At 41.9% G+C, this 20351-nt stretch overlaps 1 protein-coding gene across 1 annotated transcript in view; it reads right to left on the bottom strand.

The window, feature by feature from the left end:
- VTI1A (vesicle transport through interaction with t-SNAREs 1A) overlaps positions 1–20351 on the bottom strand; it is a 448264-nt gene that overhangs the window by 421103 nt on the left and 6810 nt on the right. Inside the window, exons 2-3 of the mRNA XM_006831345.1 lie at positions 9623–9681; positions 1467–1577 (exon numbers count right to left, since the gene is read on the bottom strand). Of these exons, the coding sequence (XP_006831408.1) occupies positions 1467–1577; positions 9623–9681 (170 nt within the window). The remainder of the gene's footprint in view (positions 1–1466; positions 1578–9622; positions 9682–20351) is intronic.

The raw sequence follows: 20351 nt of genomic DNA, 5'->3' as shown, positions 1-20351 counted from the left end.
CCAGGTTCAGAAATACAGAAGAGCCCTAATGCAACCCATGACTTCTATCGCTCACATGCAGAGCTCAGATCTCCCCTCAGCTGCATCATGTTTACCCCTGTGTTGGGTCAAAAAGTGGTGCTAGCCAGGGAGTAGCTATAACTTATCAGGGACTCTCTCCTTCCAGCCCAGGATGACGTGACAGTTCTGATAGAAAGCAGGGAATGTTACCTCATTGTTATGACTTAGAATGATAACCTGTGAACTGTGTCTGGCAAGGTGCCTTCTTTGTTCTGTAGCAGTATATAAAGGCTTCCTTCACGTGAGAAGGCTTAAGGGCAAGAAACTACCTGAGACCCCTTCCCCTGTGCTGAGTGCTATTTGCTGAACAAAGGAATGAGCCATTTCCCCACTGCACCACGAATGCTCTTCAGCTGCCAGACTATGAGCCTGCTTAGTGCTGAATGTTTACCATACACTGTTACTTTCTAGTTACAAAACAACTTAACATTAGACCGGTACATTTATATTAATATATTTGCTATAAAGTGGGTAGAATTTAAAGTCAAACATGAGGGAAGAAGAAGTTAAATGATTCTTTTAGGGAAATTGATATAAAAGATGGTTTATGTTGTTGTTAAGCGCCATTGAGTTGGTTCCAACTCACAGTAACCCTGTATAGGGTTTCCGAGGAGCGGTTGGTAGGTTTGAACTGCTGACCTTGTGATTAGCAGTCCAGTGATTATCCTACAGTACCACACCAGGACTCCTGATCATTTATAGAAATTATTAATTTTAAGTTGTTGTTGTTATGTGCCGTGGAGTTGGTTCCGACTCATAGAGACCCTGTACAGGGTTTCCGAGGCTGTAAATCTTGACGGGGGCAGAAAGCCTCATCTTTTTCCCATGGAACAGCTGGTAGTTTCGAACTGCTGACCTGAAGGTTCGCAGCCCAATTCATAACCACTATGCTACCAGAGCTCCTTAATTTTAAGTAGTGATTCTTAATTTTCATGGGAGGGGAGGAAGGTATGTTAAAGGGTCTAATGAAGTCTATCGATTTTGTCTCAGGAAAAAATGCATATAGGCACATATATCCAAAAATGCTGGCATATTTTCAGGAGGCTCATGGGCTCTTGACGTCCACCCATGAGTACTGCATCTTGAAGGCTTCAAGTTCTATAAGGCTAAAGATTGAGTTTCAAAATTCTCATGACTATTAAATCCTCGTAAGCAGTATCCAGACTCCAAGGACTATGTGATTGGGATCTAATTGTGAGTCATGGATCTGGCATACCTTAGACTCTGCCATTAGCTATTTCTATAATACAGCCTTTACATCTCCAGTTCTTAAACAACGACAGCTGCTGTTTATCTTTGGAACAAGCCCCTAAAGAGTAAGCATCTAATGCTGCTTGAGAAAACAATAAAAAGCATAAATCAGTCTAAAAATCAGTAACTATGACAAGGGATGGAATTCAACTCACAAAATCTGCTTCAAGTTTTCCCATTTCTTGCTTATAGCTTTTCATTCGGTTGCTGTGCATTCCTCGGCTTTGGGGTGGTATCTCTCGGACTTCCAAATCCATCTGTTCCAGCTAGAAAGGGGAAGAGAAAAACATGATGTGAACCATATGCTTATTCTTTATTTGAGCAGACATTGCAAGCTGAAAGGATTTATTTCCAACTCCTCATTTTACAGTTGAGGAGCCAGGCCCAGGGACCTAAGTGTCCACTGGTCAAACAGCATTGAGACTCTTTTTGTGGTTGATTTTTATTTGGTTCAACAGTTAATGAGAACTTGCAGAATGTCACTGAGAGTGCCAGAGTCTTTACTTTGCCAAAAATTTCTGTTAAAGCATATATATTATATGTAACAATGTAAGAAGCTGGACTAGATGAAGAAAAAAGTGACATCAGGACTGGAGGAAGACTCATTAACAACCTGCCATATGCAGATGACACAACTGTGCTTGCTGGAAGTGAAAATTTGAGGCACTTACTGATGAAGATCAAAGACTACAGACTTCAGTACGGATTATACCTCAACATGAAGAAAACAACATCTTCACAACAGTCACCAATAAGCAACATCATGATAAATGAAGAAAATAGTGACATTGTTGAGGATTTCATTTTACTTAGATCAACAATCAGTTCTCAAGAAATCAAACAACATACTGTGTTGGGCAAATCTGCTGCAAAAGACATCTTTCAATTTTTTCAAAAGCAAAGATGTCACTTTGATGACTGAAGTGCACCTAACGCAACTGGTGCATATGCATGTGAAAACTGGACAAATGAAAAAAAGAAGACTGGAGAAGAACTGATGCATTTGAGTAGTGGTGTTGTCAAAGGATACTGAACAAAGCATGGACTTCCAGGAGAAGGAACAAATCTATCTTGGAGGAAGTACAGCCAGAATGATCCCTAGAAGTGAGCCTGGGAAGACTTCATCTTGCTTACTTTGGATACGAGACCAGGAGAGACCAATCTCTGGAGAAGGACATCAGTTTGGTAAAGTGGAGAGTTAATAAAAAATAAGATCCTTGTGATGGTTAAGGTTACATGTCAACTTGGCTCGGCCATGATTCTCACTAGTTTGGTAGTTATGTAATAATAGAGCTATCCTCCACTTTGTCATGATATCTGATGTGATCAGCTAATCCGTTTGCAAGGAGTGTTTCCTCAGGGTGTGGTCGTATTCCAATATACATGGACTTTGTGGAAAAGACCCCTATCTTTTTTTGTTCACTATGGATCTGCATCATCCAAATCTTGTTCTTAAAACTTGAACCAGTGGCTTAAGAGTCATCAGCCTCCACAGTCAGTAAGGAGCTCTGGTAGCGTAGTGGTTACGAATCGGGCTGCGAACGGCAAGGTTGGTAATTCGAAACTACTAGCTGCTCTGTGGGAGAAAGATGAGGCTTTGTGCTCCCGTAAAGATTTACAGCCTCGGAAACCCTGTACAGGATCACTATGAGTCAGAACCAACTCCACCACACATAACCACCACCACCACAGTCAATAAGTCAGCAATCTGCCTGCCATCTGGCCTGCTGACCTTGGGTTCATCAGCTTCTACTACTAAGTGAATCCTGGGAAGCCTTCAGCTTGATGTCTGACCCACAAACATGAGAACTGTCAGCTTCTACAACCACATGAGATATTTCCTTGAGACGAATCTCTTTCTCTATATGGTTAGGACTATCAACCTCCTGTGCAGTAGAAAATCCATGTTTAATTCACAGTTGACCCTTGAACACTGGTTTGAACTGTGTGCCCACTTATATGTGGATGTTTTATCCTCCTGCAACTTCAGTGACCTAAAATGTTGCGAATATCACCTTAAGCCACTTAAAACACCATGGGATGCTAATTATCTCCACATGAGTAGTTCCTCTCTCCATTACAGTGAGAACTGGTCACATGGGGATTCTTAGCCTCACGCCAAATTTTAAGGACATACTTTGATCAACCATTCACCATCAACACTCATGGAAGCAGCAGTCATGGGATCAAAGGGCGTATTGCATTAGGCAAATCTGCTGCACAAGACGTCTTTAAAGTGTTCAAGAGCAAACATGTCAGTTTGAGGACTAAGGTGCGCTGGACCAAGCAAGCCATGGTATTTTCAATAGCCTCACAGCATGTGAAAGTTGGACAGTGGATAAGGAAGATTGTAGAAGAATTGATGCATTTGAGTTATGGTGTTGGAGGAGAACATTGAAAGTACCATGAACAGGCAGGGACTCCTGCAGTGGCCCTGTAGGATCAGCACTAGACTGCGAACCACAAGGTTGGGGGTTCAAACCCAGTAGTCCCGCCTGAGAAAACCCACACAGGATCGCTATGAGTTGGAAGCGACTCAACAGCACTTAACAATGACAACATGGACTTCCAGAGCAACAAACAAATCTGTGTTGGAAGAAGTCCAACCAGTGCTCCTTAGAAGCCAGTATGACCAGACTTCGTTCTTCATATTTTGGACATTTTATTACGAGGGACCAATCCCTGGAGAAGGACATCATGCTTGGTAAAGTGGAGGGTCAGTGAAAAAGAGGGAGCTCCAAACGAGATGGACTGGCACAGTGGCAGTAACGAAGGGCTCAAACGTAGCAACAATTGTGAGATTGGCACAGGCCTGGGTAGTGTTGTGTTCTGTTGTGCACAAGGTCACGTCAGTACCCATCAATGTCATCTAACAACAACAACAATTAACAACATTTGAGCTCACTGCAGTAACAACAGGGAATAAAATTCATGTATAAGTGGGCCTGCAAAGTTTAAACTCATGTTGTCCAAAGGTAAACTGTACATATATAAGCCTCACTGGTTTTACTATTGTAAAGACTCCAGCTTACAACAACACTCAAAGACACAGACAGACAGACAGACAGAGTGGCTCTAACAACAGGCTCAAACATAGCAATAATTGTGAGGATGGAGCAGGATCAGGCCACATTTCTTTCTGTTATACAAAGGTCACTGAGAGTCGGGTGGGCACCAGGGCACATCCAAACCTCCTCAATAATTTGATTTGAATATCCTTGGCTGAAACACAATGAAGCCTGTGAAGCTGACGCAGGACTGCATACTGTTTTGTTCTGTTGTACACAGGGTTGCTATGAATCAAAATCGACTTACCCTGAACAGCACCTAACAACATAACATCATCCTTGGAGTAATCCATTATCCAGCCCAAAGTATGCATTTCTGATCTGGTCTTCTGACCAGGAACCATCAGAACGATGGGAAACAAATAATTATTTCCCAGGAAATGCCAGTGCAGCCTTAGTGATTTGGTGAAATCTCTGAAAAAGTCATTTCTGAGTGTTGTTGTTTTTAGGGACCATTGAGTTGGCTCTGACTCAGAGCCACTCTATCTGTGTCCAACAGAACAAAGCACTGTCCAGTCCTGCACCCTCCTTACCACGGCTGTTCTGTTGGCGTCATTGTTGCTGCCACGGTGTCAATCCATGTCATTGAAGGTCTTTCCCCTTTTCACTGACCCTCCACTTTACCTCCATGATGTCCTTCTCTGGGGGCTGCTCCTTACTGACAATATGTCCAAAGTATGAGAAAATATTATCTATATGATCAACATGTGATCTCAACCTCTAGCCTATCTCTTTCTACTGTCTAACCATGCTGACGTGGAGTTAAATGAACACAGTGGTATCATGTTAATTTACACGAAGCTCACTGAAATCCCAGCCTGTCATTATATAACACTTTGGATATAGCACATAATCATTTATGGGAGGCTACACAGCATTAACATAATGGTTAAGAGCACAGGCTTTGGTATCAGACTCCCGTATTCACCAGGACTACTTACTAGTTATGTGATACTGACCAGGTTTTTCATGTTCTAGTTGCCAGATACTTTTTCTCGTTTCTAAGAAGAGTATTTATTTCTTTCCTGGAGTGGCTATGAAGATTAAATTACATCATTCCTATAATGTGCTTATAATAGTTTCTCTGACTTGGTAAAAACTAGATTAATGCTAATTATGAGTCCAGGTATGGTGGATAAGCACCGGACTGCTAACTGTAAGGCTGGCAGTTCAAAACCACGAACCACTCCTCAGAAACCCAAGCACACGTGTCTGCTCTATCTACTTGTTCCTATTGTTTTTCTGCCTCTTACATTGGATAAGTAAGGGTTTGTTAATACTAAATAAGCTCATAGTGTTCATGGAAAGAACTTTATAGAATGCTTTAAAATGTCAAATATTTGGCAACATTTCTGTGTGAGTTTATCAGACTTGGTCTGGGTCAATCTGTTATTTTTGGTTGTTTGTAAACACATCATCATCATCAGTAACCATCACAACCATGAGAGTCTAACCCACAGACATCTAGTTGACTTCAAGTGGTGTTGACCCTGTAGGACAGGTTAGGGCTTCTAAGGCTGTAGTCTTTACGGAAGCAGACTGCCACATTTCTCTCCAGCAGAGCAGTTGGTAGGTTCGAACTGCCCACTGTTTGGTTAGCAGCTGGGTACTTTAACTACTGTGGTACCAGAGTTCCTTATCACTATGTCGTTGTTGTTGTTAATGTTGTGTGCCATCAAGTCAGTTCTAACTTAAGTGCCCTGTGCAGGGTTTCCGAGGCTGTCTTTATGGGAGCATCTTTCTCTAGTGGAGTAACTGGCAGATCCAAACTACTGACCTTGTGGTTAGCAGCCCCACTACCAGAACTCCTTGATTTAAGCAGTGGTTCATTTAAATTATTAACATGTCTCAACATAAATGAGATGCACCAATTACTTAGCAAGCCAGTTAGTTAAAGCCCCTCTCTGAAATCATCAGCAAGTAGTTCATTCTCCCCAAGGTAAACAAGGTAATTCAGACAAATGATTGCAGAAGTACATGCAAATGGAAATCCAAGAGTGAAACACATTTTTGTTTAAGGTATTTTACAAGGATACTTAAAACTAAATTGGAGAGAAACAAACAAACAAGCACTTAAAATGAAATCAAGAACAAGACTGATACACACTTATGCGGTCACACCACTCATCCTGTCACTGCATAAGCAAAAATTGTAAGATAATGACAAATCATGAAGTAACCAAGAGATTAATACAAGTCAGTTTGTTCAGCAAAAGCACAATTAATCCTAAAAGTCAAATAAAAGCTTTTTCTCCCAGGGTCTTCATCACAAGGACAGTATGCTATTGTGGAGTGTTGTCACGTCAGATCCAACTCATAACGACTCTGAGCTGCTGGTGGGTTGGAACTGCCTACCGTGCAGCTACCAGTACAATGCTTATCCTACAGCGTCACATCAGGACCCAATATGATTGGATAATATAACAGTGTTCTTAACAATGATGTCATCAGAATTAAGTAAATCATCTTTTCTGATCATTTGATACACGTGCAAACATCTATGTTGGACAGAAGTGTTCACACAGAAACCTGGGTTATCAGGAGACCACCTTTTCAGTATCATCAAATCAACAGAATGTCTCCAGAAGTTGACTAGTAAATAGACTAAGAAACAGATTTTTAAAGCGACAAGATGATACTAGAAACTCAACACTATAAAAAGTTGGTGAGAAATCCCAAGACTTTACCGGTTGTAGTATTTAGGGTAAACTTGCCAGCGAGAAAGCCTACCAGCCCGATGAGCGGCTAAGGGATGCAAAAGGTCAGTCCTTTTACATGAAGACCAAGAAGCATGAAAGCAGCAGCAGCTGAATATAACAAAAAAAGCAAGCCAGGAGAAAAACCCTTGAAAGAAAAGGAAACTTTCAAAAGCGAGGCAAACATTAGAAGCTGTGAAGATGACATGCTAAAGCCACCACTGTAGGGATGGTGACAGCAGCCAGCTGAGATGAGAAGTAGTAATGGGCTCAGAGAACAGCAGACATTCTGACAGCCGAGAAGAGCCCAAGCCCGAGCCAGAGGGTGGAGCAGGGATGCAACCCAATCCCTTAGCCCTGGCTGGCATAAGGAAAAGTGTCCTTTGCAATCAAGAGCAACTGCCTGCTGTCCCTTAATCTCCCGCTGCCCTTCAGTCCATTCCAACTGATAATGACCTCACTGGGTTCCCAAGGCTGTCGTCTCTTCAGAAGCAGATTGTCACAGCTTTCTACCTAGGAGCGGCTGGCAGGTTTAAACCACCAACCTTTTGGTTAGCACAGAGCACTTTAACCTCTGCACTACCAGGCTACTTACCTGTTCCTTAATACCCTTGGAGCAACAGTTCCCCACAGGTATGGTCCTGTTAACACATGTTACTCAGTCAGGTGAGCTTGGGGAATGCGCCATGTTTTAACCAATTTGTGTAGTAGGATTCTGAAGGAAAACACCCCAAACAGACCCTAAAACCCAACTCTGCTTAAGCTGCAGTTTCCTGTTGACAGAAATACACTTTAGGAAATGGTCCCAAGTATGCAAGCATTCCCTGCTGCTGCCAGTGAGTCCATTTCTACTCAAAGTACAACCACCCCAGAGTTTTTCATGGCTGTAATCTTTATAGAAGCAGACTGTTGGGTGGACTCGAACCACCAACCTTTCAATTAGTAGCTGAGCACTTCACTGTTTGTGCCACTAGGGCTCCTTAGTCTATCAGAACGTGCTAATGGAATGTCAAGCAGTGCCTGTCAGTATTTAGGGAGGCAACACATTCAGTGAGGACACTGTAGTAGCAAAATTAGATCACAGTTATAATAATCTTGTTTTAATTTTTTTTTTTTTTTAATTGGGACACAATGCTTTTAATACTTTCTCCCCCTGATTTGTGACTTCACTGATAGGAGAAAGTAGCCCTAGCTTTGGCATATCTAGACATGATTGGGACTTTACCTCAGGGTGGGTCCTCAGACAAGTTAGACTTTCTAAGTCTCTGTGAGGATAACTCCCCCAAGAGTCTCTCCTGTTCCTACCTACAGCTTTTGCTGGGTATTCTCTTTAACCAGGCCACTTCTCAGGGTTCTGGTTGCAGGAGCAACCTCGAGGGATGAAATAAAGTCTCCCCACCCCATGGGACAAAGGGTAGGTTTGCTCACAGGCTGGTACAAGGCAGTCAGTTCCCCAGGCTCCGTGTTCCTCTCCTGTACCATATTTTCACTGTGTGGGCAGGCAGCCACTGGTAGACCCACCTGCGTCATTTCTGTGGGAACCGGGACTTAGGGAACTGATGGGAACGTGGTGACACTCCAGATACGGCTTCTACTGTGAGTAACAAAACAATCTGTCTCTGACCCAGGCGTCTGTCATCTGTCAGCTTGCCATGAAACTGTGGCAAGCTACTTTATTAGCTTAGAAACACGATAAAATCTTGGATTCTTTACAGTTCTTGGCAAACAGCACTTGTCTCACAAGGTTTTTGGGAAAAATTAAACAGTGTAAGTCACATGCTTAACCCTGTGTGCACGACCCAGGGTGCACTTAACCAGTAGTATCCATTTCATGTATAGACATAATAAAAAATACTAAAAATAAAAAGTAGACATGTAATGAATCATCTCTGTGAAAAAGAGTAAATCCCTTCCTTGTTGATAAGTGCTGTTGAGTCGGTTCCAATTCATAGCGACGCTGTATAAGGTTTCCCAGGAGCAGCAGGTGAGCTTGAATCAACGACCTCGCAATGATTCAAACCGATGTTGCAGTCCAGCACATTAACCCACAGCGCCACACCAGGACTCCCTGGTGGTTAGGAGGTGATATGGTGTGGAATCGGTTCCAACTCATACTGCCCTGCACAGGGTTTCCAAGACTGTAAATCTTTATGGGAGCAGAAAGCCTCATCTTTCTCCCGTGGAACAGCTGGTAGTTGCGAACTGCTGACTGCGGTTAGCAGCCCGATTCGTAACCACTACGCTACCAGAGCTCCTTCCAGGATTCCCTGTTGTTGTTGTTAAGTGCCATCGAATCGGTTCCAACCCATAGGGACCCTGTATAGGGTTTCCAAGGAGCGGCAGGTGAGCTTGAACCAACGACCTTGCAGTTCAAACGGCTTTGCAAAAGCTATTAAATTGTCCTCAATGTAAAAACTGATGGCTACTAAACTATAACATACTCATCAGTAATGTTTTACATTTCCACAGAGGAAAACAAACTAGAGAAAGCGTAAGTTTGAATGGTTCTGGCTGAGTGTTAAAATGCATTGCCAAGCCTGTACATACCAATTCTTTTGCTTCTTCAAGCTGTTTCTCCACATTTGCAACCATCTGTTTCTTCTCATCTGAAACAACAATATCAAGGAATTGCTAAGAATGTGAGTAAATTTAGTATTTAAATGCTTCCCTACCAAACACCTGGAAGGACTGAATTATGGGACCTGGGAGCTCAGGATCATGACCTTCAGGTTCTTAAAGGTCAGTCAGTCCGACAGTCCACCAAGACTAGGTTCTAAAGCCGACTTAGAGCAGCGACTAGGTCTTAAACATCAGTCAGTCCATCAGTCCACCAAGACAATGTTCTACAGCCAACTTAGGGGAGCAGCGACTAGGTCTTAAAGGTCAGTCAGTCCAACAGTCCACCAAGACAAGGTTCTACAGCTGACTTAGCGGAGCAGCGATTAGGTCTTGAAAGCTTGTGATTAGCCATCTAAGGTGTGACTATTGCTTTCTCCCAGAGCAAAGGAGAATGAAGACAAAAAATGCCTGAAACCATTCGTCTGATGGACTAATGGGCCATACAACCCTCAGTCTCCATGACCCAGAGACTAGAACTAGATGGGGCCCAGCTACTATGACCAACCGTTCTGAAAGCGATTACCACAGAAGGGCCTGAAAAGAGTAGAGAGAAAAATGTGGAACAAAACCCAAAATCAGGGAAAAAAAGTCCATGTTTAATGGTCTGAGACAAGAGGAACCCCCTTAGTCACCCCTGAAGCCTACAACTGACCTCACCCCTGTGACTCAACTTTCAGCCAGACGTTAGACAGGCCTATAAGGGGAACAGTCACATGAGGGAGGTATACACTCAGTAGACGACAACCAAAGGGGAACAGAAAACACAGGGAAGAAAGAAGTGGGACGAATGCTGTGGGCAGCAATCATGTCACAAAACAACATGTGCACGAAGGACTGAATGAAAAGCCAGTTTGCTCTGTAAACTTTAACCCAAAACACTGTGAAAAGGAGTCCTGGTGTGGCACTGTGGGTTAATGCACCAGACTGCAAAGTCCTCTGAACTGCAAGGTTGGTGGTTCAAGCTCACCAGCTGCTCCTTGAAAACCCTATACAGGGTCACTATGGGTCGGAATCGGCTCAACGGCACATAACACCAACACTATGAAAAGTTAAAAAATAAATAAATAAAAGCTTCCCTTTTTAACCCTATACTCCTCCCCGCCCCTTTTCTGGTCAATTTAATTATAGAATTATCTTATCAGGCAAATCTCATTCCCTGGTGGGTTAGAAACGATTTGCCAATGCTGATTTTAGGCTATCTGGTAAAACCCAACAACTGCTCCTTGGAAACCCTATACAGGGTCGCTATGAGTCAGAACCAACTCAACAGCACTTTACAACAACAATGGAAAACCTACATTATTAAGAGATACCACAACAATGTAAAGATAAACAACATTATTTTGTTCTTTAAATGCCACCACGACAAAACAGTGGTGCCCAAGAAACTTGAAAAGTTCTACTTAAACAAATTGGGAATACTTGATGTAGGAATACAATTTTAAAACACATACTAAAATACTTCCTAAAACTTCTTGTTGTTGTTAAGTACCATTGAGTTGGTTCTAACCCATAGTGACCCTGTATAGTGTTTCTGAGGAGCGTCCTCTAAGTTTGAACTGCCAAGCTGCCATTCAAACCGACCCTGCAGTCCAGCGCATTAATCCACAGCACCACATGATTTTAGAATCCCCACGGCACTACCTACTCCCTGGCTTTATGATCCTGGTCAAAGAAAGAACTTGGTTTTGACAATCTATAATCATTGGAGAAGGATGTCATTTTGGGTAGGGTGGAGGGTCAGAGAAAAAGAGGAAGACCCCCAACGAGATGGATCAGCCAGGTGGCATCATTGATGGACTCAAGTGTGGCAGCGGTAGTGAGGTTGGCCCAGGATCGGACATTGTTTCGTTCTGCTGTGCATGGGGTCGCTATGAGTCGGTTCCGACTTGATGGCACCTGACAACAACAACAACAATTGGATTATCTTTAGATCAAATAAGTAGATTCAAGTGAAATTACTTTAAAATTGTGAAGGGCTAAGTATATGTGTAGAGAGAGTCCTGGTGTGGCAGTGCAGAATAAGCATTGGACTGTTAACTGCAAGGTTGGTGGTTCAAACCCACCAGCTGCTCCTCGGAAACCCTATAAAGGGTCACCATGAGTTGGAATTAACTGGATGGCAATTAGCAATAAGTATAGGTGTGGTATGTTTATTCACTCAGTCACAATTAAATTATAATCCCCATTGTGATTCTCTGTTCTAGGAGAAACACATTCTTGTAGACAATTTCAGAAAACTTTCTCTGAACTCTACTCCAAATCAATCAGTTATCTGTTCACAGACCCAACCTAAGTTCTGTGCTAACCAAATTCACTGAGCATTAGTAATTTGTCTGCCTAGCACCCTTTTCTTCTCAGACAACAGCCCCAGCTCTTTTGTGGAACTCTCCTCCTCATTCAGCAAGCAGATCAATGGCAGGGACTAGGAGCTCTGGTAGCGTAAGCGTAGTGGTTACGAATCAGGCTGTGAACCGCAAGGTCAGCAGTTCAAAACTACCAGCTGTTCCGAGGGAGAAAGATGAGGCTTTCTGCTCCCGTAAAGATTTACAGCCTTGGAAACCCTGTACAGGGTCGCTATGAGTCGGAACCGACTCCACGGCACACAACAACAACAACATCCCCCTAATGGTCCTGCCTGTCTGGTCAGTGGCCTGGCATGAAACAAGCACATTTCATCCTAGCTCAGCCAATCCTAGTAGATCAATCTTTCTGGACACATTGGTCTGGAAGGTAGGGTAGGCTTATGACCCACAGTTCTGGAACAAGGGGAAACTCTTTTCCTCTCTCCTGCTAGAATGAAAACAGGAGCCTAGAAGCTGCTGGCATCCTTGCTCAGAGAAAATCCATTTGCAGTGGTTGAGAGTGAATTCTACACTCAGAAAGGAACAAGCTGAGAAAAGGGAGTGCTTCTGTTGTAAATACCTCAAAACAGGTATCGTGATTTGGTTTCTTGAGCCAATATATTTCTTTTTCTTTAGTTAAGTTAGGTTTGTGACATACTGATGCTAAACGAACAGAAACAGACTAGAAAAGTCATACGGTTTGAAATGGGTACAATACCTAACTGGTCCTGGGAGTTCTAGTGTGGTGCTGCAGGAAAAGCACTGGACTGCTAACCAGAAGGTCGACGGTTCAAACCCACCAGTCACACTTGGAAATGCTACACTTACTAACTAGAAGGACGGTCAACACCAAATGTGCAATTGTACCACAGTAACCATTACTTAGGGTTTGCTAACCCCAACCTCTTCCCTTTCCTCCTTCCAAACTAAGTGTTAGGGGGTGAGGGAGAAATTAAGAAAAATACACATTTGGAATTAGAATTCAGCTTAATTTTCCACCCTTAAAAAGGTTAAATCTACATGTGGCCAGATTAAAATGTTACTGATGTTGTTGTTGTTATATACCATGGATCTCTTTATTTACTTCTGGCACATTTTAATGCTTCTAACATCTCTGACTCAATGGCACTTAACAACAACATCTCCACAGAATACAGTTCTGAGTTTCTGTCATACAGCAGAACACAAGTAGGATAACCCATCTTGGACCAAAAGTGAGATTATATATTTTTCACAGCATAAAGAACATCTAGATTTCTTTAAGGTATTCAGTGGCTAAGAAAACCCACACCATGGACTAACCCCCAGCCTCCAGGGTTAATTCGCACTAACTTTTGTCAATGACAAAATAAAACAAAACAAGAGAAAAATCCTTACTTGTCCTTGATTACTAATCTCTCTTTTCCCCACCCTCTCCACTGCTTCCCATAATCTAGCTCCTGCTTCTACGATTCCACTAAAATTACTGTTTGTCAAAACTAACGCTCCCTCTAATGTTTTACTTCCCTGTGGGGCACCTGACACTCTGTTCTTCTCATCCTGTAACTTTCTCCTCTCCTGTTAAGTAGTTCCCAAGTGGAAATTTGAGGTGCTGCTACCAGAAGAGAGGATGGAAATGTTGGGCAGTCTGAAGAAACAGACACTCACTGCATTCATTCATTGCAGCCTCTTGTAATACAGTCTTTCTTCGTTTCTGTCTGTCCTAGCTCCACCTATCCTTCGAGGAACATGGTGTCATCTCCTTGGAATTTCTAGAGCTCTTTGCTCCACTCTAATGACTCCAGTGGTAATTACAAGTAGTTTCTGTATTTTCCTCCTCTGCCTCATCTCTTGCTCATTGAAGGAGGGGACCACTCTCCACTCCTTTTTCTCTTAGAGACCACCCTTGACACATCTTTGTCCCGCCTCCATACTTAGTACAGAGAAGTCTGCATAGTGTATACTGAATGAATAGACTGGTTTTAACATTCAGCAACATATTTGCTACTCACAGAGTAATTGAGAAAAATTAAAAATTGTATCGAGGATTAGAAAAATGTTGCCCCCTGACAATATCACGTTTCCCTTTGTGAAAGTTGTTAAACTCCCGTGGGATTTGCTGTTGTTCTTAAATGTTGAGTCAATTCCCACCTATAGCGTCCCTGTATAGGGCTTCCAAGGAGCAGCTGGTGAGCCTGAACCACTGACCTTGCAGTTCAAACGGCTTTGCAGTCTGATGCATTAGCCCATAGTGCCACACCATGGGGGGTAGGAGGTATAATGCAAGCATATCATTTTCTCATAGAATCCATTTTATGATGGTACTGCCATATAATTATGGAACTGAGCCAAACTTTAACCCTCAACAGTAGTTCTTCATCTTCTTAAGAAGAGAAATTTAAAAGTAACAATTTGGAGGGAAAGCATGAGGAAAAAAGTAAGGGCTGAATTAGATGACCTTGGAAGTATCTACCAGTACTAAGTTCTGGTAACCTTCTGGTGGTTGTTGTTGATGATGTTAAGTGCCATTGGATTGGTTTTGACTCATAGCAACCCTGTACAAGGTTTATAAGGCTGTAAATTTTTATGAGAACAGAAAACCACATCTTATTCCCAAGGAGTGGTTGGTGGGCTCAAACCTGCAGTTAATAGTTCAGTGTTAATTCTACAGATTACTGTGCTCCTCTCTGGTTGTTGTTGTTGTTGTTGTTAAGTGCCATCGAGTCAGTTCTGACTCATAGCAACCCTGTATAGGGTTTCCAAGGTCAGCAGTTCTGTGTTTATCCTACAGTGTCAAACAAGGAATTAACATATAATTAATTCTCCAGAGAACTTTTCTCTGCCCACTTCAAATGGCATCCGCATTATAAATGGTCCCTTCCTAGGGTTTATAACTTCAGAATGAACAGCTCTGTGTAACATGCCCATCAGTCAATCCTCAAAACAACCCTGAAGGCTACTGTTATCACGCCATGTTCACGCTACTACACAAACTCAGAGACATTGAATCATTTGCCCAAAGTTAAACAGCTAAAAAATGGCAGGTTTTATGCCATGGTCTGTTGTCCAAGCTGAGTTCGTAACTACTAAATGTATTCTATAAACAAGCTACCCCACTTTTATTTTCTTTACATATAGGCTTGATAAGTACTGACAAAGACATAAGAATGTACATAGTGTAATTATCCCTTGCCTATTCGAAGGAGCTATGGTAGTTGCCTAATGGTTACAAGTTGGGCTGCCAACCTCAAGGTCAGCAGTTCGAAACTACCAGCCATCCCGCGGGAGAGAGATGAAGCTTTCTGCTCCTGTAAAGATTTACAGCCTCGGAAACCCTGTACAGTGTTGCTGTGAGTCGGAACCAACTCCATGGCACATAACAACAACAACAAATTCAATATTAACAGAAGTGCTTAAGGTTAATATGCACAAAAATATTTGCATAATTTTGTTGAGTGGGGGGGGGTTGGGCTTTCTCAATATTAACTGAAGTGCATAGTCAGTCTTGAATATTCCCAAAGTAGCACATTAAAAGTGTGAGGCTTCACATGAATTCAGTTCCTGGTACTTGTCACTGCACAGTGGAAATATTTTTAAACAAAAGTATTTAGAAATTATAAACTGGGAAACTCAGAGTTAAACTACTAATTGAAGAACTTTTGATGTTAGAAAAGTTAAAAATTGGTATATTACTGATGCTGCACTGAATAAAGTGGTACAGAATGGTCAAGGTTAAGATGAAGACATTCTAGAATAATCCATGCATTAGAGCTGAAGACATTAGTATGAACTCAGATTTAGCTTACTATAGATAAAAATTATTACATATACTAATGTCTATGTTACTATTGGTAAGTGCCATCCAGTTCTGACTCAAACCGACCTGTAACTGCCAAGGAGCGGTTGGTAGGTTTGAACCATCACCTTGTAGTTCAAATCAGCTCTGCATTCCGGGGCTTATCCTATAGTACCACACCAGGACTCCCTATTTCTGTTGTAGCATTGTGTAGAGACACAGGCTGTCCGGGGCTTACCCTATAGTACCACACCAGGACTCCCTATTTCTGTTGTAGCGTTGTGTAGATACACAGGCTAATATGCTGCTGCTAAAGCTGTCAGGGCAGTTCTAACTCACAGTGGCCCTTTATAGGATTACTGAGGCTGTAAGTCTTTACTGGAGCAGAAAACCTCATCTTTCTCCAGCGGAGTGGCTGCTGGATTAGCAGCCTAATGCGTAACCCATTACACTGCCCAGGGCTCCTTCCAGGTTAGTATACACACAAGTATTTCTTTGCTCTGTCAACTAAGGAAAGACCTGGTTACAAAAACACCCGGTCCTGTACCAGTCTCACAACTGCTGTTATATTTCAGCCCATTGCTGTTGTCACTGTGTTAATCCATCTCATTGAAGACCACACTCTTTTTCACTAACCCTCCACTTTACCAAGCATGATGTCCTTCTCTTGAAACTGGTCCTTCCTGAATACATGTCCAAAGTCCAAGAAATGACTTCTCCCATCCTTGTTTCCAAGGTGCAAGCTGCTGCACTTCTTCCAAACAGACTTGTTTGTTCTTCTGGCAGCTCATGGTAGAGTCAATATTCGTTGACGACACCATAACAAATGCACTGATTCTTCTATGGTCTTCCTTAGTCATTGTCCACCTTTCCCTTGTATATGAGGGGACTGAAAACACTATGGCTTGAGTCAGGTGCACCTTAGTCCTCAAAGGAACATCTTGATGCTTGTCTGATGCAATAGATTGAAATTTGATTTGACAACTTCAATTATTTTCCCTTTATCATGATACAATTTATTGCTCCAGTTGTGAGGATTTTCATTTACTTTACAGTAAGATGTAATCCATACTGAAGGCTGTGGTGTTTCATCTTCATCAGTAAGTATTTTAAGTTCTCTTGGCTTTCAGAAAGCAAGATGGTATCATACGCATATCGCAGGTTGCTAATGAGTCTTCCTCTGATCCTGATGCCACATTCTTCTTCATATAAATCCAGTTTCTAGGATAATTTGCTCCGCATGCAAACTGAGTAAGTATGGTGAAACGGATACAACCTTGACACACACCTTTCCTGATTTTAAAGCATTCAGTATCCCCTTGTTCTGGTCTAACAATTGCCTTTTGGTTTATGTTGTTATGCCTCATGAACACAATGAAGTGTCTGGAATACCCATTCTGCACGATGTTACCCATAGATTGTTATGATCCACACAGCCCAATGCCTTTAAGTAGGCAATCAAACACAAGGAAACATCTTTCTGATATTCTCTACTTTCAGCAAATGATATCCCACATTCCACAAGCTCTTTGAAATCCTGTTTGAATTTTTTTTTTTTTCGGTTTGAATTTTTGGTGGTTCCCTGTTAATACACTGCTGCAACCATGTTTGAATTATCTTCAGCAAAATTTGAGTTGCATGTGATACTAATAATGTTGTTTGTTGAGTTCTGTAATCTGTTGGGCCTCCTTTCTTTGGAATAGACACAGATATGGGTCTCTTCCAAACAGCTGGCCAGGTAGCTGTCTTCTAGATTTCTTGGCATAGAGGAAATGGAATGCATGAAGATCGATACCCTAAGCACTAGTGAGCTGAAATGGACTAGTTTACTATTCTGGGAATGATAAATTGAAGAAGAATGATATCGAACTCAATGTCACTGTTATCTTTGATAGGATAACATTCACACTCCTGCAAGAGGGCTATGGAGACTTGGTGGTATATATGAGTTGGGTTGTTAACTGCAAGGTGGTGGTGGTGGTGGTGGTGGTTATGTGCCATGGAGTCAGTTCCAACTCATAACGACCCCGAGGCTGTAAATCTTTACAGGCGCAAGAAAGCCTCATCTTTCTCCCACAGAACCACTGGTAGTTTCGAATTGCTGACTGTACGATTAGCAGCCCGATTCACCACCACTACACTACCAGATCTCTTTAACTGCAAGGTAGGGAGTTTGAATCCACCAGTTGCTCCACAAGAGAAAGAAGTGGCTTTCTGCTTCCAAAAGTCTTTACAGCTGTGGAACCCCTATACAGGGTCAATATGAGTTACAGACACCTTGCCAGGACATGACAAAACAAGGAAGACCAGCCAATAACACTGTTTCTCACATTGATGCACCAATCACTAAAACCAGTGATAAAGAAGTTGAAGCATTCTACCAACTTCTTCAATCGGAACTTGATCACACATGCAATCAAGATGTATTGATACTTACTGGTGAATAAACTGTGAACACTGGGGAAAAAAGAAGAAAAGTAGTTGGAAAATGTGGCCTTGGTGATAGAAACAATGCTGGAGTTCACAAGATTGGATTTTGCAAGATCAATGACTTACTTACTGCAGCAATATAAACAGCAACTGTATATATGGACCTAGCAATTACATACATGGACCTCACCAGATGGAATGCACAGGAATCAAATTGACTACATCTGTAAGAAGAGACGATCGTGAAGCTCATCAGCCAAACACAAGGCCAGGAGCAGATTGTGGAAGAGATCATCAATTGCTCATATGCAAGTTCAGGCTGGGTTGTTGTTAAGTGCCTTCTAGTAGGTTCTGACTCATAGCAAAAGAGAAGTGTTTAGGGTTTCCGAGGTGTGGCTAGTGGGTTTGAACTACTGAGCTTGTGGTTAGTAAGCCAATCAGTATCCTTCAGTGCCACACCAGGACTCCAGTTCAGACTGAAGCTGAAGAAAACTGAAACAGGTCCGCAAGAGCCAAAATATGACCTGAGTTTAAACTCAGTATATTCCACCTGAGTTTAAAGACCACCTCAAGAGCAGATTTGTTGCATTAGACACAATGTGGGATGACATCAAGAACATTATACAGGAAAAATGCAAAAGGTCATTAAAAAGACTGGAAAAAAGAATAGAGCAAAATGGATGGCAAAAGAGACTCTGAAACTACTCTTAAATGTAGCTATAGCTACTGCAAGAAATGATGAAGTAAAAGATCTGAACCAATAATTTCAAAACGCAGCTCAAGAAGACAAAGAAAAATATTACTATGAAATGTGCAAAGACCTGGAGTAAGAAAACCAAAAGGGAAGAACACACTCAGCATTTCTCAAACTGAAAGAACTGAAAATATATTTTAGCCTTTAGTTGCAGTATTGAAAGATTCTTTCTATGGGCAAAATATTGAACAGCACAGGAAACATAAAAAAAAAAAAAAGATGGAAGGAAAACAGAGTCACTGAACCAAAAAGAATTGGATGGTGTTCAACCATTTCAAGAGTTAACATATGGTCAAGGACCGATGTTATTGGAGGAACAAGTCCAACCTGACTAAAGGCAATGGTAAAACAAGAGTCCAGGAATTGATGAAATAACAATCAAAATGCTTCAAAAAACTATGCAGCACTGGAGGTGTTTACTTGTCAATGCCAAGAAATCTGCAACACACTACAAAATCACAGAGACCTTTATTAAATTAAAATATCAAAACGTGAAGCTCATATTTCTTGCTGTATCTTTCAGCTAGGTCTATCCACTTCTGGAGATAGTGTTTCCAACTCTCTAAGCCTTCCTCAAAGACGCTACACTCTTTTATTTACTTCACATCAAAATGGCAGCTTGGAGATGAGGGACTCAAATAGTTTTCTTTAGAAAAGTTCGTTGAGCTTTGGGAACAGAAAAAGTCAGGAGGAAGAAGCTCAGGGCTGTAGAGTGGGTGGTGTATGGTTTCCCAACAAAATTCTCATAGGAAGAAAGAGCGGGTACATTGTTGTAATGGGGGAAAAAACTCCTTGCTCTAATTTCCCTGGCCATTTTCTCACCAATAGTTTTTTCATTTTCTTCAAACTTCTTCATAATTAGGCCCCCATGATTGTGCTGTGTCCTTTGAGAAAATCTATCATGATTCCCTTTTTGGAATTCCAAAACTAATTTGCCAAACTCTTTTGAGCTGACCTCTTGAATCAACTAGCCCAGCAGACCCCCTAGAAAGTCACTGTTTTGAGTGGACCTTGCTCTCTAGAATATATTGATGAATTCAAGACTTGTCCCTAGTTCTGATTCATCCCATAAAATCAACTTCATTAGCTTTGATCTTGCTTAAAAGACTGATGGAAAGATCAGCTGAGTTAGCTGATCTTTGCACAACACTTTTGGCGCCCATCAAACTGAAGGCTGGCTGAGGCCAAGATGTTCACTTCGATTGAAAATGCTGAACGATGCGAGAGCCCAGCTTTCCATTGCATCATTGGGAATTCCAATCTTCATCCACCAACTCCTAGACTTCAGCCAGTTTCTTCATTTGTTGAGGTTTATAGTCTTCACTCTCTTGGCTCATCTTTGAGATCCTCCAG

This window comes from Chrysochloris asiatica, unplaced genomic scaffold (assembly GCF_000296735.1).
Source record: "Chrysochloris asiatica unplaced genomic scaffold, ChrAsi1.0 scaffold00003, whole genome shotgun sequence".
Lineage (NCBI taxonomy): Eukaryota > Metazoa > Chordata > Mammalia > Afrosoricida > Chrysochloridae > Chrysochloris > Chrysochloris asiatica.
Note: the sequence above shows the minus strand (reverse complement) of the source record. Positions and strands in the feature narration are given on the sequence as shown.